This window comes from Lagopus leucura, unplaced genomic scaffold (genome assembly GCF_019238085.1).
Source record: "Lagopus leucura isolate 7727_CA_CO unplaced genomic scaffold, USGS_WTPT01 Super-Scaffold_100001, whole genome shotgun sequence".
Taxonomy (NCBI): Eukaryota; Metazoa; Chordata; class Aves; order Galliformes; family Phasianidae; genus Lagopus; species Lagopus leucura.
In genome coordinates this window covers 99527598-99550738 of record NW_024962262.1, presented here as the reverse complement: position 1 = coordinate 99550738, position 23141 = coordinate 99527598, and the positions used below count along the sequence as shown (strand labels likewise).

The 23141-nt window shown below is 41.9% G+C and overlaps 1 protein-coding gene across 2 annotated transcripts; it reads left to right on the top strand.

Moving 5' to 3' along the window:
- The first annotated feature begins 61 nt into the window (after nucleotides 1-61).
- NAA50 (N-alpha-acetyltransferase 50, NatE catalytic subunit) lies at nucleotides 62-22128 on the top strand. 2 transcript variants are annotated; one of them, XM_042868131.1, is made up of 5 exons: nucleotides 62-279; nucleotides 13583-13716; nucleotides 14163-14282; nucleotides 15871-15937; nucleotides 18244-22128. In XM_042868131.1, exons 1-5 carry the CDS (start codon nucleotides 272-274, stop codon nucleotides 18422-18424), a joined length of 510 nt encoding a protein of 169 aa, XP_042724065.1. In that variant the 5' UTR covers nucleotides 62-271; the 3' UTR covers nucleotides 18425-22128. The 2 variants fall into 2 exon arrangements, with proteins under 2 accessions (XP_042724065.1, XP_042724064.1); XM_042868130.1 differs by having other exon boundaries at nucleotides 13580-13716.
- Nucleotides 22129-23141: the final 1013 nt, after the last annotated feature.

Genomic DNA, 23141 nt, shown 5'->3' with positions numbered 1-23141 from the left:
CCAACGGCGCGGCGCGTGCGCGGCGGGGGTGGGGCGCGCGCGCGCGCCAACGGCGTGAGGTGAGGGGTCGTGAGGGCGGGCGGTGGTTGAAGAAGAAGAAGAAGGAGGAGGCGGCGGCGGCGGCCCATGTGGAGCGGTCCCAGGAGCGGGAGGCTGAGCCGCTCGAGCTGCCCGGCCCGAGGAGCCGGTGGAGGAGGAGGGAAAGGCCCAAATCGAGTCGTCGGGCCCTGCGCGCTGCTAGCGGGGACGCAGGGAACGGGCAGGCCGCGCCATGAAGGGGTGAGTGTGGGGCCCGGCCGGGCGGTGGGTGCGGGGCCTGCATAGGCCGTCTCGCTTGGAGGCTTCTTCACCCCGTGGGAGTGGCTGTCCGTGTTCTCGAGGAGATCGGGGAGGCCTTGGGCTGCGGGCTGCTCCTGAGTGCTGGTCCGGCAGTGAAATGAGCCCTCGTGGTTCTGTGAGTCTGCCCGTCTCCAGCAGGCTATTTTATTTTATCGTAGCTGATGCCGTCCGCCTGATTGTAGCGTGGGTTGAAGTCTTGAAGCGATAGTTTGTATGGATGGGTGGAAGGAGCGGTGCCGGGAGGCTGTCTTTACACCTCGGTGGCTCCGGAAGACCTTCCGGTGGTCAGGTGTGGCTGATGGGGCACCCTGCCTGCTGCGGCACCCTGCCTGCTGCCACCGCTAGGGAGCGAGATGTGAGCACCGGGCTGGGGGCACTTGGGTTGGCTTCGGGGCCAGGTGACCCGCGTGACCTTGTGCAGGTTGCTTTGAGGCAGTTGTCTCAGCCTCTTAGATTACCCAGTGCTCCTTGGTTCAGGGCCATCTGCGTTCCACGGACCTTCCTCCCCCTGCCTCACTTTCTTCTTGGATGTAAAGGTGGTTTTCTGCAGCTGTTTCTCAAAGCAGCAATAAACCAGTCCTCTTGAAACTTGTAATACTCAGCCTTGCGTAACACTATTCCAGTTTTGCAGCTTAAGGCGGGGGTGAATGGAAGCCGAAGCACTTAAGCTTTTGCTAAGAAATGGTAAGGGGTTTAGCTTATTAGCAATTGGGGTGAGGTCATGCAGGAAGGCTGCCTGATAACAGGTACTTAGCCATTTCCTACAGCTCATAAGCCACTTCCTGCATTGTGAGGGGCTGACGAGTATCTGTAGGAAAGAAGTTCACTGCTGATTGCAATTAAAAATGAACCAATTCATAGCTAATGCTAGGTAGGTGTGTTAAGGTCTTGAACAATCTTCTGGAATGCTGTAGGTGAAATGGGGCATTTAGTGAGGACTGAGTGCTAAATGGCTTGGTCTTTGCTCATCTCTAATTTGAGGACTACTTCCTTCCACCCTCTACTGGCCCAACTGAGTGACTGAGCTGTGGGGTTTGGCTGTGCTGCATGGAGCCCTGCTGGTGGGAGCCTGAGGGTGCTGAGGCAGATTGCAGCCTGAGCTGCCTGCTCTGCTGCCATGCTCTGTCAGAAGCTGGGTCCCAGCTTTGCTTGTGCTGCACAGGAGTTCTACCGGGGAACTTTTCTAACTTCTTTTTATTAAAAAGCAGAACAAAAACAATACAACGATCCTTAACTTCTTTTGCTTTCAGAGCACCAGACTTGACTTATATTTCTTTGCTTTGCTTAAAGGTAGCTTTATCACCAGTGTGACTTGAGAATGGATGCCTTCAGGTTTTCTGCTGGCATATTTCTGCTTTTCTGGTATTTCTTCATCTCTTTGAAGAGTATCACGTGCCTGTCTTTTTAAAGTACAGTTAGCATCACGCGGCAAGTTCTTGTGCTGGGTAAAATCTTCGTATTGAATCCAGGTGTTCTTTTAAAATTCACAGAGGCAAATGGGATGATAGAATTAAGCCAAAAATCCAATATAAATGCAGTAAGAGATGGAAAGGACTAGATGAACACATCAGAAGGAAAACATTAAATTACACTGGGTTACTCTGGAACAAAAGCAAATTGTTTGTCAAGCTACAAAGATCAGGGTGCTGTTAGAAGGGATGTCCCAAAATAGATCTAAAGCTTCAACTCTGGCATATAGAAAGTAATGTCTTGTTTGAAGGGATTGGATCTGTTTTCAGTATTTAATTCAGAATTGTGGACCAGTTCTTTTGAACAAACTGACTCCATCTGAGTGTCTTTTCTTTTTTTTCTGGGAGCGCGTATGTTGCATGGTAACATGCAGACCATGAAGCATAGAGGATTTTGGGAGCACTTCAGATGGTGAAGTCTGAGCTCTCAGCACATTGCTTGCAGCCCTCTTTGTTAGCACTCTGAATTCAAAGTAACACATAATGTGTTAATGGCACTTAGATTAGTGTTTCTGTCATCAAAGTATGTTAGGTTAGGTGACCTCTTTTACAGAGGACCTCTTATTTCAAGGAAAGTGTTTGTGGGTTTTTTTTGTTTGTTTTGTTTTTAATTTGGTGGCTTAAATACCAGCTTCTGACTTTGTAATTACTGTTGTCTCTCTCCTGCTTTTGTGCTGCTTGGCTTTATGTTCAGTCTTCCTTCATCTCCTGAATGATTTTAGTGATTTAGAAACCCGTTATGTTTCCCCCCTTTTTTTCACCTTAAATGTGATTTGTAAAACTAAGTTAATTCCTTAGTGAACTTAACGAACCTCTGGAGGGCCACTTCTTTTTTTTCATTTATTGCATTCATAACTGTTGTTATTGTTAGTTCTGGAATTTGAAAATCTACTTTAGACTATATTTGCTTGAGGGAAAAATAGCAGTGAGAAGGACTCAAGTTGTGTTGTCTGTAGTAAACTGTATTTGTAGACAGATGTAAATAATTCCCCCTATTCTTTATTGCTTTCACAGTGCTGATTCACTTGCTGCTCAGCAGCTTTGAATTTTGGTTACAGATTTTCTGATTGTTTTTAAGGAGGAAAACAGGAAATCTTGCACTGATTCTTGAACACTTGCTGGTGACTGTGGCATTTTGAGGCTTTGCAGTATAGGTGTTTTCCTGATCTGTTTCAGTTCAGAAGAAGCCTGTGAGAAATCCAGCTTTTTCCCATTGTCCTTATCTCAAAGTCACATTACCCAGGGGATGTGATGTGTGTGCTCCATCACATGCTCTACCCGCTGTGCAAGAGAGAGCATTACATAGCATGCACTGTATATGAGCTGTGCAGTGAGCAAGGCCCTGCACCTGTGATCCTGTGCAGGTGTGCTGTTTTGTGCTGAGGACCAAAGATCTCCTTGATTTTTATCAGGAATTGCTTGTTGGTTGTATTATGTATTATATCTTGGCCACATGATGAACAATTGCTCGGACTAGGGAACCGCTACCAGTGTCTTAAAAATCCTTGCATAGTCTTCTTATATATCTGTATTGGAAGAGACTGCCTTCAAGCTTCTGTGTTACAGTTCAGTACGCCTTATGGTCTCTAGAGGTTCCACTCGCTGCCACAAAGCCTCCAGACCAGCCCCATGCAGAAGGCAACTGCTGCAATGGAACATCATGGTGCTGGCTTGTGCTACTTTAGCTGGCTCTGTGGAAGTGGCACTGCAGCTGGAGAGCACTGAATGTAACAGCAGAGTACCAAATTCAGCATATTTAAATGCAATGAATAGTTATAGGTAAGTTCTCATACCTCTGACTGCTTCACACAATTGTGAAGCATATCTTTCAAGGCCCTGTAGTTGTTTGTGATTCTCACAAGAACAGGGAGTATTTCTCTCTCCACTCCTTCCCAAGTTAGAGTTACAGAGTTTAGGCAGGTCTGTTGATATGTTTGCCTCTACACAGCATGGTGCTAAGCTCAGTGTATATGGGAGGAAGCTCCAAGCTTATGAGAATTGCTGATTTGTCACATGCACTGGAGGCAGGAGTAAAAAAAAAAAAAAAAGTAATTGAACTTAAAATTAATGTTTGATTTGGGAATTTCTCCTAGAAATGTCCAAGTGTGAGTTGTACTTCCTGCATTTAATCTCTTGGTTAGTAAATTTAGACTTTGCTTAGTGTGCTTACAAGTTACTTAATCTCTTCTATATCAGTGCAGCTTACTGTAGGTTCTTTTAATCTAATGTATAACTTTTGCCGCTTCAAGTTTAATTCAGTAATCAGCTTAAGACACACCATGAGATAGGAAGGACTGTCAGGAAAGGAAAACAGCAAGGACTGTGGTTGTTTTATGAAAGCATCCTGCAGCCTAATCTTTGCTCTTGTGTGGTGTTTGACTATTCACAGACTTTTTATGGGCTTGCAAGTTTGAAACATGCTAACTTAGGCAGTTCTTCTGTGAAAAATGTAGTATCTTTAGTTAATCACCACATGCCATGGATTCTGCTGCTGTCTCCTGAAGACAAGAGAAATTATGCGTTTTCCTTTTCCACTGACATGGCTAATAAGGAGTGATGGTTGAGCCAGATAAATACTTTTATACAAGTGGAAATGATTCAGAACTTGAAAAGCCTGCCCATTTGGCAAATAGTAGAATTGTTCAAACAAGAATCTGAGAAGGCACTAGACCCTTTTTTCCCAGAAGAGGAGGAGGGCATGACAAGAGAAATCAGGTCTCTTTACTTCTTTGAGAACTGATAAAGGGGAAGTGCGTTGGTCCCTTGCATCCCTTTTTCTCCAGGTAGGGCAGGCAATTTCGGGATTACTTTCTGCTCCTTGTTAAAAGAGGGTAAGGGATGAAGTGACCCGTGTGTTCTTCCCGGGAGCCTTAGAAGAGCAGAAGTTTTTCCAGGAAGGAGACTTGAGGTGGGGATGATAAGAGAGAAGTCTGCAAAGAAGACTCACTCATTGTTAGAAGACTCTTATACTTGAAGACCTGAGAACAGAGAAGCGGAGCGTTGAAATGGGGTAACTGTGTCTTTGTATCAAAGAAAATGTTATTGAATTCATTAAAGAAGGGAAATGAAATGAGGCTTTATAGAAGATAGAAGCAAACCCACTTTCATAATGCTGTCACTGGGGCACTAAACTAAGGTATTTCAATTTTCCTGGGGGTGGAGTTACTGTGTTAGTGATGAGAATAAGAGCAGCAGATGAGAATGCCATGCAGCACAGTTAGCTGTCGATGTACGAAATGCTTCCTGAGCTCACGTGCCCTTCCTCTTCCCATTATTTCACAGACTGTTCATTTCTGGTTCTTAGCAGGCTTGAATCTTGACTCCTGAGAAATCTTCCCATTTCCACCATCTTAACATTGTATTATGTTCTCGAGTGCATGGGGGAGGCCGATGCAGCAACTTATGGCTTAGGGCAATCTTGTCTAGCTGGTGCTTGGAGTTTCTGCCAGTAAAGATTGAGTTACATCGAAATTTGCAGTTAAAGAATCCTTGTTTGTTTTTAATAAGTAGCCCTTTAGCACAAAATTTCCAGTTGAGCAGAACTCATTCTTGAGAATTAGAAAGGAGGGGGGAGATAAAGCCACCTTCTATGCTTTATTAGTTAGTTGCTTGCAGTGATTGTTGCCTAGAAAGTACTGAAGGTAAGCACATAAAATAGATAACACGTTTTTGTAATATATAATACATAATTTGAACATCTTATAAATAAACCTGGGATTAAAATGTTAAGTATGGGTGCTTGCTGTATTTTCTTTACTAATCAAATGAACACAAGCATTTGTGAGGAAAGGTGTTTCCATAACACATATAAATAGTTTGTATAAAGCAGGTAAATGCCTGTCTCTTGAAAGTCAGTTCTATACAGAGTGGTTAACTAATTATAAATACAAGAAATGTCTTTCAGCCATTCAGATTTGTGTAAATAAGGCACTTGGTGAACTCAGGATCACTTCTAATTTGAATTTGAAAGTAAACCTCTGCTGTCACTTGAAGATCATTAAGTATTTTATGAATATTAATTAGTGAAGATTCATTATTTCCTAGGATGCAAATAAGGATTATAGTTTTCATATCTAAGAACACTGAGGGTATGGAAGAGGGCTGTAATTTGTAAGCATTCCAGGAGTATTGGTTGTGGAGCCACAAAAAATTTGGAGTTATTTCAAACTGGTGAAGTATTCCTGCTTTGACTGGAATTGTGGTTCAAAATCTGAATGTGCTCGTGAGCTCACCTGGCTAATAAGGAAAAGTGGTTAGACCAGCAGTGGGGAGTTGGGATTTCTGGCAGCTCTTTATCTGCTATATGATCGCAGGCAAGTTGTTTCCTCTTTCACTGTACCTGGGACAGGCAGATGTAACACAATAGGTCTTCATGAAGTGCTTTGAAGAAGCAGCATTGTGAGCTACTAAGTGATGTTACGTACGGCTGTTTTTCTCTTCTAGATCAGCAGTCACTTATTTCTGTTAGTTCAAATTTGTCAGCTGCATGTGGTGATTTCTGTTCTTTGTATTCGGCTACAGAATGACATCTCTTGATTTCTCTCCATAAAGTTGATTTTTTTTTTATTTTTTATTTTTTTTTTTTTACTCTTTTTGAAATTATCTCCTTGTCTTCCTCTTGCACTTGCATAACCAGGCAGCTGAGACTCTTCATGATAGCATTGCTGCTGTAGCTTTAGGGTTGTTATTGTTTGGGTGGTCAGTTGGTGTTCTGTACGATAGTTTGATGTAAGTTGGAGAAGAGCAAATGTCTAAATATGATAAAGATACCTTGGCTGTAATGCGCCATGTACTTTCGTTTGTGAAGGAAAGGGGACTGGTATTGTCTGAACCGTTTTGTGGAATTAGATCAGGTGCCAGAGAAACCTCTTTGCATCTAGATCCCTTTGAAGCGCACGTCTTGGGTGAAGTCTTCTGTTAATTCTGTTTCTGAAACTACTTGGATTTCTTTGTGCACTTCACTGTGCTGTTGTACAATCCAGCACACAGCTGGGGATAACTTGTAGCAGGATGTCAGGTGTTGTGTGAGTATGTGCTCTCAGCAGTAAGTCACAGTAAAGGAGGCTGGGGCTCAGAATCATATTAGACTTGCACTTATCCTTGCAAATTCCTAGCCAGCAGATCTTCTAAATAATCAAGAACATTCTAGTCTGCCCACAAGAACTAGACTAGCTTGTGTGCCTAGCAGGACTGCTCATCTATTTAAAAAATAATAGTAACATACATTAAAAAAAAAAAAAAAACTGGAGAGGCTCTTTTGGCTTTGGAGCTGAATCTAAGTAAAGCCACACCCTCCAGGTCTATAGCTTTCCTAGCTCTGGTTTGGTTTTATTTTATGGGAGTGGATTATCCTGTCTAGACTCCTTCTTTGACTTGGAAGCCAAAATAGAAGCAATAAAGCAAGCTGGCTGCGTAATGGGGTGACAGACCTTCTCTGAAGTCCTTTCATTTGTTCAGGCAGTCTTCTTCCCCTGCTTCTTCTCCTGCCTCTTCCACTGTACCTCAGTGCATTTTGCAAGTTGCAGATACAGTTCAGCTAAATTTAGAGCACCAGATGCTTTAAATAAGCCTAGGCCCAGCTATCGGTTATGAAGAATCTGTTGCAGTCAGGCACATCCCTCTGGGGAGGGACTGATACTGCTTAAAGCTGAATGAGGCTGAGATTCTTCCAGCATTAAGAAATCTGGAATTTCCCCTTTTTCTCACTGTCTGCTTTAAACTAGTGTACAATACTGGCTGTTCCTGTGACTGAATCATTTTTACTTCTGAACTCTTAATTCTGGAAATTAACTTCTTATGAACTTCTTTATAGCAGCCCTGCTTTAGTATGCATCAAAAAGCAAAGTACAGCCTTAACAACAAAAGCAGATGCTGATCTCTCACATAACCCCTATTACTTCCACCAGTCTGAATTTAAGCCATTATAGGAAAAGTAACTCAACTGTGTTCAAACTGCAGCTCTGTTAGTAGCTGCATGTGAAGGAATGCAGTTGCAACATCATTAATTGGATTGCATTTGTTCATACAGAAGGTGTGCACTTTTTGTTTTTCTTGCAAGTGCTTAAAGGACTTTAGGCTAACGCATGTAAGAGCCAGAGTCTTAATGTTGATGTTCTGGGCATACATCCAGTTTCAGTAAGTTCTCCATGGCACTCATTTCCATCAGGATTTCGTGAATCACGCTTCACTCGGCTCTGACGTAGCTGGGCAACACTGCTGTGCGCCTTATGGACCAGAAACCAGTTCACCTCTGAGTGTGGTTTTTCTCAGTAACTGAGTCATATTATGTTGCTGAAATGCAAATGTAGTCCTGGGTTATGTCAGGAAGATGCTTCCAGTAGAGATGAGGAAAAGCTGTTGATGTTGTACAGGGTTTGCATTTAGAGTGCTGTAAGCAGTTTTGGTTAGTTGTGTTTAAGGAGAATTAATCTGAAGGAGTTGCGAAGACAGCAGCAGGAATTAAGAGGCAGCACTAAAGAAGGAGGCTGGGATCTTGGCTTTAGATGGAATGAAAGCTGAATGGCATGGTAGCTCTCTGAAGATACAGGCTGTGGGTAAGGAGTATCGACTCACATCAACTACTGGAAGAGCATATGGTTAGAACTTGAATTAATTTGAGTGGAAATCAGAAGAATGCATAAATATGAGAATAGTGATGGCTTGGGAACAGCCTTGCAGTGGGTGTTGTCTGAGTGGCTCCAGTTGACTGGTGCTCAACCTAGGTAAGGGTAGAGCACTGCATGTAATAAGAGGCCTGATATGATGAGCTGGGAATCCATAGTTCCTCCCTATGAAAATGAATTACTTAAGTTGGGTGCCTTGGGATGTTCCATCTCTGAACCAGAAGCATTGATGCCTACAATGAATATAATTGAATGCTACCTCCTGTGTGGGATGCTATTTGGAATGCTAGTAAACTGTATCTTCCTAAGAACATGATTGGAATAAAATAATCTGTTAAGGGATGACATCTGAGTGCTTCAGGTGTTCTTATGCTTTGTGATTTAACTTTTTTCTTTGCAGCAGTAAAGATTAGGTATTTCTATTACAGCTGCTACCAAGCTGGAATACACAGCTGGCCCATCTGGGCCTCAGCTGATACAGTAAATTTATATTGCTGTTTTGGCTGAGAAGTAACTAGAAATCCTGTCTACTTGTAACTAGCTTTTAAAAAAAAAAAAAAAAAGCTATTGCCTTTACTCCAGTGAAATGGAAGGAGTGACTATCTGGTGTACTTTCTTCTAGGCTCTTTCTCTTTTTGAGGCTGGGTGGTTTTAAGTCCTTAGGTTCAAAGTGCACATTGCTGTATATGTGAGGTTGAGATGAAGTGAATACCAAATGATCCCCATGCTTCTCTTGTACAGTTCTTTCAGAAGCAACTTCATGTGGGATAGGCTGGCACTTCTACTCAAGAAGCAGTTCTGCTTCTGGCGGTTTTTTTCCCCCCTCTGTTGACAGAAGATTTTGCATGGTAAACCCAACCAAGGGACTGATGTGGGTTAAAGCTAAACTTTCCTTTTTTGGGGGGGTGGGGGGGAGGCAGGGGGGCAAAGTTTTAATTGAGGTTGGTTTACCGCCTTTGTGCCAGTAGGAGGGTGGAAATGAGTGGCTTAGGGATAACAAGATGCTTCTTCCAGCAGTAATGCTCGCTTTCCCTTGTTTCTACTCAAGGCTCCAGTGGCACTTTTGCTGAGCTGTCCTCAGGCAAAGTGAACTGCCATGGTGTATGTCTCCCTTTCTGTGGGCTCATTTAGTTTGCCTCAAATGGTTTTGAGCACAATAGATGTGGTGCTGATTTAATCAGCTAGTGCTGTACATTAAGGTAATTTATGGTTTGAATATGTAGTATTTAAACAGACACATTCAGGAAGCAAAACCAATATGCTGTAGTGATTCTTAGATTTCTTTCATACTGTCCTCCAGGATATCTTGCTGGCCCTGCTGTAATTCTCACCCTGGGAAGAAACAGCTAGTGGCAGAGCACAGGAGATGGACAGAAGGAGATGTTGGAGACAGCAATTAATGTTGCAAGTGGTGGTGAGGGGAGCCCAGGGGCTCTGGGAAATTAGGCAACAACACCTTTCAGCTGTGTGCTACTGGAGCAGTTTCTCTGGTCTTGTAGCCTGAGAGGTGGTGTCTTGCTCTGCTTCTCTCTTTTTCCTGTCTGGAACCTTCCTGATGAAGGCCAGTCTTCTGGCCATGTCTCCTCGGCCATGTCAGCTTTATTTATTGGAAATGTTCAATCCACTGTCTTCTAATGTCTTACTTTGCACTTCATCAAAAACTAAAATATTAGAAAGCATGTAGTACCTGATTGTAGTCTGGGGATTTTTGCTGAAGTGTTAAGGAGGAGTTGCTCTAAGAAGTCTACCATAAGCTCATCATAAAGGTTTGGGCTAGTGTTACTGATCTACTGAGGCTTGAACCTACTTCTTAAAAATAGAAAGATGTCACCAAGGTTAGTATAAAATAATTTTGGACAAGAGGTCTAAGCTTTTGGGAGACTAAATGTGAGATTTTTCTCCTTTCTTATTGGCATTATGCTTTGCAGCTCATCTGATCTCACTGGGCGGATGAGACCTGCTCCCTTTGGTTTCCACTTGGTGCAGAAGTCTTCTCTTGCAGTGCTGCTGAGATGCTTTACTCAAGCAGGATGCTAGACATAAATTTATCTGGGAGGGAACCTCATGCACTGTGGTCTTATTCTTGCCCCTTGTGAGACAAAGTAGTGGTGCTGCTGGCTGGGATAGGGGAACAACTTGTTGCCATTTGTGTGCCTGAAGAAGGCCAGCTGTGCTAGCTTGAACAGCTGCATTAAGCTGGTTGTAGAACAAGCATTACAGTTACCTCACTGTCTAATAACTATCATTTAACAGTATGCTTGTTTACAGTGCAGTATTCCTGTGGTGTGTACAGATCCTCTGTTGCTAGCTCAGTGCTTTATGTTAGAATATAATTCTCAGAGCTTGTGGTATGTGAAGAAAAGAATTTTGAGAGCAAGATTATCTTCAGAGGGATTTAGACAGGCTGGACCACTGGGCTGAGGTGAATGGGATGAGGTTCAACAAGGCCAAGTGTTGGGTCCTGCACTTTGGGCACAACAACCCCATGCAGCGCTGCAGGTTTGGGGCTAAGTGGCTGGGTGAGTGTGAAGAAGAGAAGGACCTGGGGGTGTTGGTTGATGCGAGGCTGAACATGAGCCCACAGTGTGCCCAGGTGGGCAAGAGGGCCAATGGCATCCTGGCCTGCATTAGAAATAGTGTGGCCAGCAGGAGCAGGGAGGTGATCAGCCCCCTGTACTCAGCACTGGTGAGGCTGCACCTCGAGTACTGTGTTCAGTTTTGGGCTCCTCACTACAGGAAAGATGTTGAGGTCCTGGAGTGTGTCCAGAAAAGGGCAGTGAAACTGGTGAGGGGTCTGGAGCAACAAGTCTTATGAGGAGCGGCTGAGGGAGCTGGGATTGTTCAGTCTGGAGAAGAGGAGGCTCAGGGGAGACCTCATTGCACTCTACAACTTCCTGAAGGGAGGTTGCTGGGGAAGAGGGATTTGGCCTCTTCTCCCAGGCAACAAGTAGGACATGGGGTAATGGCTGCCAGTTGTACCAGAGGAGGTTTAGGTTAGACATAAGGAAGAACTTTTTCTCTCAGAGAGTGGTCAGGCACTGGAATGGCTGCCCAGGGAGGTGGTGGAGTCGCTGTCCCTGGCATGCTCAAGAGGCATCTGGACGACGTGCTGCGTGATGTGGGTTAGTGCTAGTGGTGGCAGTGGTGATGAGGAGACGGTTGGACTAGATGATCTTGTAGGTAGTTTCCAACCTTGTGATTCTATGATTCTACAGGTGGAAAAGATTGTGAAATTAAGGGCTGGAGGCAGTAGAGGTCGTGGAAAAGGGACAGTGCAGGCTGTTTCAGCAGAGCGTGTTGATTTATAGCTAGAAACTTCAACAGTGTCTAATTGGTGCTACTTCTAGTATGCCTGCATAGGCTAAAATAGATAAAAATATGGAGAGAGTGGTCTCCTGTCATTCTTGATCACTGTTGGAGAATGTACTGTCTAGCTGTGATAAGAGATCTGAAGATTGCCATCCAGTTGGGCAGAACATGAGGCAAGCTGTAGTTGAGAAGGAAGAAGATTCAGCTTTTCAGTGTGGCATGGAGTACACAGAAAGCTGATTGGAACAACCTGCAAGCACTGGTACTGGCGTGAGATGCTCAACACCAGGGTGCTTTTTAATCCATTTGGCAAATATGTGGTGAAAGATTAGGCTCTGGTGTCAGCCAAGTTCACAATCTAAATACCATCCAGTTGTTTTGTCCATTTGTAGTTAAGGTATTTAACTGGAACATATTAATCTGATGGAATTACACAATCATCAACAATTCGTTAATTAAGGCCAGTTGTCTCTCTAAAAGATAGGCCAAGCTTACAAATGGTTTGACTTCTGCATGCTCAGTAGTTGGCTATGACTGTGTCATATCGGAGAGTAGGCAGTCATAATCCTTGACATGTGAGGCTGCAATAGCTTTGCAGAACTGAAGGCTGTAAAAGAAAAGTGGGTATGAGGGCAAGTTATGCTTTATGAAGTAGCATTACTCCATTCCTGTAGTATTTCTGACCATTATGCAAGCTGTAGTATAATGGCTAGAAAACACTGCATATCTATTACCATCATTGATAATGGCACTAAAAATCATGTGATGTGGAGTACTAATTGTTTAAGGTTTGGGTTTTGTTGTTGTTTGTTTTCCATCCAAAGGAAATTAGAGATGGAAAGCCACTACCACACGTTACTAGAAGTAATTTTGAAGTGTGGCATACAAAAGTCTCATAAAACTGCCTTTTCAAAATCATGCTTGGAAAATAATAATAATAAGGCTGTGAATGGTGTATGTAACAATGATGAGGTATTAAACAACCTGATTGCCCTGTATGTGTTCAGTAGAACAGGACTGCAGATAAACCTGCAACTGCATACATTTCTAACATAGAGTGTATTGGCTTTGTTCCTGCCTATGTCTTCTGATGTCCAGATGACCAAGAAAGATTTTGATGGACTTGTTCTTTACTTTTCATTCTTGTAGTCCTTGAGATAGTGCTTTTAACAGAAAACTAGTTTTAGAAAAGGGAAAAGCTTGGGTTATTTCTTCTGAGCATAGTTTGGTGCAGTATGAGGGTTTCAAGGTTATTGTTCTGCTCTCAGTCAACAGGAAGGATGACTTTAGTGATGATCATATCGATGCACATATCGCCTTGGCAGTGGCACTGTTGCATATTAATAGGCTTAATATGAGTTTTCTACTGCACACAGTATTATTGTGTTATAGATGTATGGTGGCATTTCACTCATCTCTAAGTATAAACTTCATTCATTTCTTAATTCTGCCACCTGTCAATACAAACTCTTCATTTTCTTGGTCTCTCCTAGCCTTCTGTCCTTCATGTTCAAGTTTTTTTTTTTTTTTAAGCTTCTACAGAGGTTAGTATTCTCCTAGATGTTTTTCTGTCAATCACTCCATAAAGCAGCGCATCTTATAAATATGTCAGTGTAGTGTGGCCTCAAACTTTGACTGTATAGCACTGATTTATATTGTATTTTTGTAGTTAAAGCAGCCACTTGATGGAAGCTAATTTTGTGGGTTAACACTGTGGTTCAAATATGTATTAGACTGATCATTAGATGGAACAGTTCTCTAAATATAAAGCAACTGATCTTTGGTGTCCATAGAAATTTTAGAGTGTGTCAATGTTAAGCATATTTTGATTTGTTCCAGTAGCCGGATCGAGCTGGGAGATGTGACACCCCACAACATTAAGCAGCTGAAGAGGCTAAACCAAGTCATCTTTCCTGTCAGCTACAACGACAAGTTCTACAAGGACGTACTGGAGGTTGGCGAGCTAGCCAAATTAGGTACAGATGTTCTTGCCAGCAACTGTGGGCTGTGGTGTGCCATCCTTAATGCTTTTCAGTAGCAGATTCTGCTATTTGGTCACTTAACATAATGACACATAACTGCTGGAATCTTAAAAAGCTGCTGTCCCAGCCTCAAAGGGTTTATGTTATAAATAGCTTGCATTTTACTGTAAAGAGGTGTGTTTTCTGTTACAGCAGAAGACTTCATAGATGTGCGCTGCCAACTTACCTCCTGAAACCATTTGCTTATTACAGTTAAGAATAAGTAATAAACACTATGTTAGAGTACCCCTGGTAATTTGCCTTAATGTTAGTCATAATGTATGACTTTATCTGGGTCAGGGAGTTAACAGCTGGGAAGGCATATACAGGGTTTAAACAAAGGAGTTGCATGGATAGTTTGAGATTTGTGACTGATAACGCTTTGTTTCTCTCCCTGACAGCCTACTTCAATGATATTGCGGTGGGAGCAGTGTGTTGTAGGGTGGATCACTCCCAGAACCAGAAGAGGCTGTATATCATGACACTTGGATGCCTGGCACCCTACCGACGGCTAGGAATAGGTGAGGAGGCTCCTTTGTGTCTTGTCATCAAACAAACAAGGTTGTCTGGGCAGCCTTTTAAATTGCCTTGTAGAGTTTTTTGCTGCTTTAGCCAAGATATCTCAAGATGTACTTTTAGAGCAGTAGTTGCTTTGGGAAAATAATGACTTATAACATGTTCTTGCTTTCCTGTCTTTTGGTGGTGGTTTTTGTTTTGGTTTGGTTGTTTGTTTTTGTTTTTAGAACTTTATTGTTCAGGATTTCAAATTCTTTTAATCATGCTGTTTTAGTTCTGTGATATAAACTTCTGTAAATATGAAATTGAAGCAGAGAGATATTCTAAAATAGTTTGTTTAAAATATGGAGCCTGTATGCATTTCACATGGGGTAGTTCACTTGGAAGGGAGCTACCTGCATGCTTTCTTCCAGGCTAACTGGAAGTTAAAGCATGTTGATGAGAGCATTGTCCAAATGCCTCTTAATGCTGACAGGCATGGGTGATGAGCCACCACTCTAGGAAGCCTGCTCCTAGGTTTTAACACCCTCAAGGTAAATAAATGTTTCCTAATATACAGCCTAAACCACCCCCACTACCCTGTGCAGTCTTGTGCATATCTTGTCCTGCCATCAGTTCCTAGGAGCATGACCTGGCACCTTATTCTCTCCCTTCCTCAGGGAGCTGCACAGATTGAGGCTGCCTCTCTGCCTCTTCTTTTTTTTCCAAGGTTTTACTTTCAAGAGCCTTAATATCCTTTTTATATTGTGGAGCCCTGAAATGCATCTGTCCTTTATTGTGTTACTTCTTCATTCTTTTAAATTATATCTTTTGTTTCTAGTTACTGCTGCTCGGAGATAGTACCCCTTTAATGTCTGTGCAGCAGTAAGTTGTTTTCTCTGTTGCAGATCTGTGGGCCAAGTTAATCAAAAGCTCATGGTATTTGTTATTTGCTTTGGAAAGATAACTTAATATTTTATTTTTAATAGGGTTTGTCATTTAAAAAAAAAAAAAGTGGTCAATATTCTCACTAGTCTATGCCTTGCTTTGACCATATTTGAACTACATTATAGTTCTAGAATCTAGTATTTAGAGAAGGTGACTTAAAAATATGCTTCTGAGCAATTGTTTTTCTCCAAAGAAACAATGAAATTCAGCAGAGTTTTGTGTACAGAAGGATGGTGGAGTACTCATACACTGTATTTTATTGCCTGCTCTAGTAGCTTTTCTCCAAGTGCAGCAGTAGGGGAAAAATCATAGGCTATTGGAGGTCCTTCCATGAGAGATTTCACAAACAAAACTGTTTTAAGCATCTTTTCTTAATAATTAAAAGGGTATCTTGTTCACAGTGAAAATTTTTGCAGCACATACTTCTTACAATTCTACAACTTTTTTTTTTGTAATTCATATTTGCTGCCTGAACTTCAATTCTTACAGATGACGTCTTTTGTATTAAATTCTGTTTTCTGTTTTAGAACTTCATGGCAATGTCATCAGCACGAGATCTGTCATTTTATCCTACTTATGGTTAAGTGTTCCAGAAAGCAGTTGGTGATCTAAGTACAGACATGATTGTGCATTTCTGATTTTAAGTCTTTCTTTAACTTTTGGCAGGAACTAAAATGCTGAATCACGTCTTAAACATCTGTGAGAAAGATGGCACTTTCGACAACATCTATCTGTAAGTAAGAGTTGCACCCATGCTTCTATGGAGAATGAGAGATGTACATGGGATCAAATGGAGGGAAATGCAAAAGTGTTTTATAATCTCTTTGTAGGGTTATGAGACAACTTTCCTCATGAATATTTAACAAAAACAGCAGAAGGGAGGATGTGCTGTACTCTGGGTTTGTTGTATGATGCAGAGAAAACCAAAAGCTTGCTTGCTTTACTAAGGCTTGCTTTATTTTGAAATTGTTTTAGTTAAAGTGATCATCTGTAGCAGTGTTGCACTACGTGATTTGAAGAAATAAGTTGATTTTTTTTTTTTTTTTAACTATCCAGCATTGTCCTGTAGTAGAAAATTCTGCATACAGTCTTAAGTTATTTGCTGTTGTCTCTTACAACACTAACATGTAGATTAGAACATAGCCCAGAGGTGCTTAACAGGCACTCTGTATTTGCATTCAGTAGCAAGGCCTGACTGCTTACTCTAGTTCTTGCAGTTTGCCAGGTCACCTGTTTGTGCAGCAGCACAGTAAACTAGGTCAGTTATCTGACACAGCTGGGGAAAACTAAGTGTTTTGCTTCTGGGGTTGGTTGGTTTGTGTCTGTTTCCAAAATATCAGCCACATCTCTGTAAGCACTTGGTGTGATATCGACATGTGAACAAGCACTGGGGTAGAGGACAGGGCTACTTGAAAGGGCTGCCTTAATAGTTCCCTGTAGAACAGTTTTGGCCAAAATCACTTCAGAACCAGCTCCCTCCTTGGTCACAACTTCCTGGCTATACTGGCACAATCACAGGGCGCTGTGAGGATAGTCCTACAATGTCTGTGGCTTGGATGCACTTAAGATGCGTTTCCACGGTAGCCTGAACTCTTGCCAGGACTTTTAAAGATGTGCAGTGAAGAGTGTTTTGGACACTGATATCACTGGAAAAATGAATAACTTTCTCCTCAAACTGAGACCTTCTCTGCCAAGAAGGTGTAAATTCTTCCAAATCCACTACTGTTGTATCTTTGTGCTTGCTCTGTAAGAGGAGTAGGTATTTTAAAGAGGAGTTTGGTCAAAGCTGCTTTTGGCTTGTATTCCTGCTATCCTCTCTTAGAGGAAGTAGTAATGAATTCTCTCAGATGCCTTCTAACAGGCACAAACTTCCTTCTTTGTTTTGTTTTTTGTTTTTTTGCATATAACTGTGTGCACAGTGATAGAACTGTTTGCTGGTTTTAGTGCAATAAAACAAAACCTTTGTAATCCTTCTTGTAGCTTATCAGAGTAGGATTTTGGGATGACAGCAAATAGGTTTCACAGGCACAACAGAATTTTTCTATTGACCATTGGTTTTGTTGCTCTGTTATTTGTGCAGCTACAAACTGAACGCGCAGCTTTGGCCCCTAGTTTGATATCATTGTTTAAACATGTTATTTTGAAGCTTTCTTTTAGGTATTTGGTGTTTATTGGGCTTAAACTAATATTTTGTTTTGCTCTGCTTTAGCTTCTGGAGTTGCTTTGTGTCTATGGTTGTGCAGCCTGGTGTTTGACAAAGTGATTCATGAGCTTGTTCAGTGTCCACTGGATTTTGGAAGTGCTTAGTGAATGTCTTTTGCTGAGCCAGACTTTTTTTTGTAGTGTAACTTTTGGAAATAAATGCACTGGCTGCTTAGAATGAAGAACTAAGGGCTGTTTTGGAGGCCTTCAAATTGTGGGAATACACTGGAGCAAGATCTGTAAAACTTAGGGGGTTAAAAGGGAAAGGACTTCTGTAAGTCTCAAGGGCTGCTTTGTGCTGCCGTAGCTTTCTGTGAGGAGAGGAGTGTGGTTAGCAAGGAGTAAAGAGTTAAAATCTTATTCAGTGTCATCATCAGTTTTGTGTTAGAGCTGTCTGAGTGATGAATCCTACGCGTTGCTTTGGGTCATATAAGAAGTGTTTCCAAAGGAAGTTTAAAAATAGTTAAATTTTCGCTTCAGAGCTTTTACTGCTATATGACTTTGTTATATGTATTTCCATAAACTATCCATCACTTCCAAATGAAGAAAATTTGAAATTACCGAGCTATCAGTATTTAAGTCTCAGCTATTTGTATTCCTCAGAATAGCTTTCCTGAAGGGAAGTATTTGCCATTTCTCATGATATTTGCCACAGATCATCCAGGAACCACGTTAGCTCAGGATAACCTGTGGGAAGACCAAAACTGCAAGTCTTAGAACTACAGTCATCCCTCTCTAGATAGATAATTCATTTCTTTCTTCCTTTATCCTTTGTTCACAGCACGAATGCACAACTTTATACTGTGGAGAGTTCTGATACCTGTCTCTCTGTCCTAGGCACGTCCAGATCAGCAATGAGTCAGCAATTGACTTCTACAGGAAGTTTGGCTTTGAGATCATTGAGACGAAGAAAAACTACTACAAGAGGATAGAGCCCGCAGATGCTCATGTGCTGCAGAAAAACCTCAAAGCCCCTTGTCTTGGCCAGAACGCAGATGTGCAAAAGACCGACAACTGAACAAAACCCCAATGAACACTTTCTTGCACTTGCTTGTCGCCAAATAAGGAAAGAGAGGCCTATTGATAATTTTTTTTTTTTAATTATACACCTTCATTGTCATCCTCTTATTTTTAATTTTTTTTTTTATCTTGACCTCTCTCCAACAAAATGTAATGCTTCTTCCAAGGATTGTCAGATCACGTTTGGGGTTTGTTTTTTTTTTTTTTTTTTAAGGTGTTTTTTTGTGGTGTTGTTCTGATTGAGGTGGGAAGAGGTGTGCAAATCTCTTTAGTTTGAGGTGTGAAGGGCTTGAGCAGGGTATCCTGATGACAGGTTTCCTTCAGAGAATTCTTTCAATAAGCAGAATGTAAATCTGAGGGGGAGAAAAGGAAAAGCAATATCTTGTCCTTTTGACTTCTGTATTATTTTTATAACCTACAGGGTACTTTACTCCCCCAGCCTTTGAGTGTTATTTCAATACTTCCCACTCTTCTTCCTAGTTCCCCCCCCACCTCAAGAAAGTACGTAGTTCTTCCCAATATTTTTGAGTATGGCTTTTTCCTCCATCATTTGCTGAGAAGGGCAGGCTACTTTACCATACTTTTTCACTCTGCCTAGGCTGATATTTTTGAATGTTTTTTTTTTTTTTTTTTTTTAAATCTCACCCAAGCTGGTGCTACATTTCTTAACTGACTGAGGAGGGTTTAGAGTGGACTTTGTTTTTCCTTATCTCCATTTATCACATTCTCAGCAGATGACTGACAGAGTAAGAGCTAGAGCTAACGTTGGCAGGAGTAAACCTATTAAAAAAAAATCCTGAGGCAAGATCCTTGCTTTAAAAATGGGTGAAGTGCTGTAGGGCTCATTGAGAGTTTTATCTGTACTGTTGGAATGGGAAGAGTGACTGTGACCACTTTACCCATGTTGATCATGTAAGGCAAACACCTGTCTCCAGATAAACTTGCTACAGATGCTAAACCTGTGGTGACAAATCTGAAATGAGTCAAGGGTTGAAGAAACCAGGCAGCAAGGCTGAGAAGGCAAACAAGAATCTGACCCCAATCACACTGCTTTGCAGGAGTCTCCTGGATTTTTTTGGGATTGGCTTGGCTTGCTGTGTTTATGTGCTTCTTCAGAAGGAGGTGGTTTAAAAACAGTATGGTTTGCTCTTTTGAAGATTCTTTTCCTTCTACCCTTCAGCCATAATAATGCAGTTCTCCTCTCTTCAAGTGATGTTTGTGGAGCGCTGGAGAGAGCAGTGTGTACTAGACCAATTTGTGGGTTTGGAAAATAGGCTGAATGGCTTCTTCCTGGTGCTGTAACCTCAGAAAAGCTACAGCAAACTCTAAGCTCTGCTTTGCATCCTATAATGCTTTCTTTGCATGAATCAGTGCTCCTTTCAATGCACTGTTGCCAGCAATTCTGTGTATGCCAATACAGATACCAGCTTAAGCTTGGACTTTTCTCCAAGCATCTGGGGAAGTGCACTGAGCTGAGACAACACCACCCTGCCCTGTTTCCCAAGTAGATATTGAACTGCATTCTTTTCCTGTTTGTTTTCTTTTGAAGTTTGAACCTGCATCTTGAATTCATCTGCTTTGAAAGCCTGCCAACCTCTAGTGCGCATTGCAGCGTACATCTTGTTAGCAGGTGCTGTCCATTCATTTGAAGGTGAGTTGGGAACCAAGGATTTCAAGATGGGAGTTGTGAAGAGGCAAGGGATGGTACCCCTCATTGCACACTATATGGTCCTTTGTTACCTGGAGGGGTGACTATACAAGCTGCTCCAGAATTGCTACTACTTTCCCAGAGGTGTGTAGTGTTATTGGAATGCTTCTTGACAGACCTATGCTGGAAAATAGCTATTCTGTTTGCTAGGTTTGCACTAATTGAGTCTTGGTGGTGGGCAGGTCTCTAACAACAAAAGCCCCTCTGCATGGCCTGAGCACCTGTGTTTGCAACACTTGGTAGCGGACTCTGGCTAGGAAGCAACAGTTTCTTTGTCCAGAAGCAACCTAGTTTTGACAAAAGCTTATTTTTAGTACTGCCAGGACCTGCTTGCACTGGTTATGTTGGCAGTTCTATATCTGTCTTGAGGAGGGAATGTATTGAAGCACAATTAGCTTGTCATATGCCAACATAGTTTCCCTGGCCATCTGTAGACCAAACCAAGAGAAGTATGTGGTGGGAGAGAGATAGTATTGTACTTGAGGATGTTCATGCAGCACAGCTGTAACTTAGACCATAGCTGCCTCTGGTGCCAAGCAAAGTGCTCTTCATTCTTCTAGAACTAAATGGTAAGTGTTTGGGTTGGGTAGATGGGTGTGGGGATATGAATTCTTAGGATTTGCTGTTGTCGTAGGCTTCCACAAATCAGTGTGTTTTGCAGACAGTTTTCCTTCAGGTTTAAAAGTACAAGTCTGATGTCTGAACTTACTTGGAGTAACCTTTGTTTCTGTCTCTCTTTGCTTTGGGCTGCCATCATTCTATGAATGTATCCCTGAAAACAATTCTTAGAGCTCCTGTTTCACAGCAAACCTGCCTCATTGTAACTTCTGATTAAATGTGTTGTAAGAAGTGGAAGTGAGAGTGACCACACACGTAAGACTCCTTTTCCAATCCTGGAAAACGGTTGTTGAATACAAGGTTTAATCTCAGTCTCTTAGAAAGCTGTGTTCCCTGTACATGGATGAAGGAGAGTGCAGGTCAGTAGCTGTGAACAACAAACAGTTGTATTAGTATATTGGCCGAGTTGGCCAAGAGAATGCTGCATCTTAGTACTGTTATCCGGAGTCACTGAAACTCTGAAGTATGAGCTTACTGCAGAGAACTTCAGTTACTTCATATTTTGCTGCAGCAGGACCTCTTTCTAGCTTGAAAATAACTGTTTATGAACAAGTAAACTTTTTTTGAAGTTGGGTGGGAGTTTCAATGGAGAAAAGAAAAAAAACACGCCAGCACTTCTGTTCTGGATGAGGATCTAGTGAGAAAAAGGTATATGCAACTAGCAGCTTTAGAGAGTTAACTGTGTATTTACATATTATTCCTGAATCTCTGCAATTGGTTTTGTTGTACGTGGACTGAAGCATGATATCTACAGAGAGACTCCTGCTGGAGGACACCATGGTACAGGCGAAAAAGATTCATCCAGGAGAGATATCCCTCTTTTTTGGGAGGGGGAGGGGAGAGAATTTATTTTGTGTATACAGAAACTGGCTGAGTTTACATGATGCAGCTAATGGTTGAAGTTGCCAACTAAATATGACATACTGTTACAATTGAAACAAACTTCTGTGATATTTTGTTAATTCTTGATGGTGCCCTGTGATGTCTAGTAAAAATTTGATCTCCTAAACATCCATTGTTACATTCTCCCCCATGTTGTAATCCAGGGTCAGCTGCTATGCATAAAGTCTGTGTTTCTGTAAAGTGTTTGCTGACTTGGATGTTTCTTTTGAATCTGCAACTGCTTTCTGATTAATCTGGCTAAGGCCACCCCTGGTCTCTTGAGTTTAAATTTAGTTAAAGGTATGCTGTTTGCAGTTTGCAATTGCATTCTCAACGTTACAAATTAAGTTGCAGGGGAAGCAAATTCTTTACCAACGAGTTGGTCCGTTATTATCTATATCATTGCCCTTGTACATCAGAAGCATGTTTTTGTTTTTCTCAGACTCTTTAGAAATACTGTTCAGAATAAACGTGCACTATTTGAGTTATGTCAATTATGACTTGTCATGTGCATTTCTTGCAGTCCAGCTGTTTCCTTCTGAAATCAGATATAGAATTACTCCATGAAGACTTCACAAACAGTGAGCATTCCAAACAAGAGCTGAGAGTGGGGCTGCTGTTTGATGGATGCCACATGTCTGATGGCTGAGGAAAGTGGGGGTGGGTTGGCTGTTTTCCCTGAAGTCATGAGTCTTTCTCAGAAATCCTGTGCCTTGGGGGATGAGGGAAAGCAGAGAGAGCAACTGTCCTGAACTGTTTTGGCACAGTCTTGAAGAAGACCAGGCATGAGGAATTCGGTGCTTTATAGAATCACAGAATGGCCTGGGTTGAAAAGGACCCCAATGGTCATCTAGTTTCTACCCACCTGCTATGTGCAGGGTTGCCAACCACTAGACCAGGCTGCCCAGAGGCACATCCAGCCTGGGTATAATTATAGTTAAAGATTGATTTACTTATAAGATAATTTATATTTTAAATCTGATTTAAATAATCAGATTGTATAGGTTGAATATCTAGTGTTGAAATGAGTGGCTAGCTATCTCCAGTGTTGACAACAATCTTAGGAAAGCTAGGGTTTGTACCTGCTTGTGTACAGTGTGTGGCAAATGTTAATAATAACATTTCTTAAGAAAGATGAGTTACTGCTCTGATTTTTTTTCCCTACTTTTAACTGATTTCTTTCTGCTCCTCTCTGACTTTGAAAGTACTGTTCATGAAGTAATGAAGTTGAGATTATGTGGTTTCTATGAAGGGTAAAGAAATGTAACCCCAGATACGCTGCAGCATGTTTGCTTATTGAGAATGCTCTATCAGTAGTTGCAGTCTGTGCACTCTTTAGAACACCATGCAAAAAAGCAGCTCAGTGGACTTGGCTGTGTTGAGCTGCTGCTGGAGAGCCTGACCTCTGCTGGAGAGCTTGAGAGGCACAGCTGGAGCTGCCCTCTGTGCTGGTCTCAGCAGCACCTGCACAGTCTTGGTAATTTTTGCTGCCCTTCACAAAGTTTTT

Coding starts and splice junctions, on each gene's coding strand:
- NAA50 (XM_042868130.1), top strand. Junction 13,717..14,162: donor TGGCGAGCTAGCCAAATTAG/GTACAGATGTTC, acceptor TCTCCCTGACAG/CCTACTTCAATGATATTGCG. Junction 14,283..15,870: donor CTACCGACGGCTAGGAATAG/GTGAGGAGGCTC, acceptor AACTTTTGGCAG/GAACTAAAATGCTGAATCAC.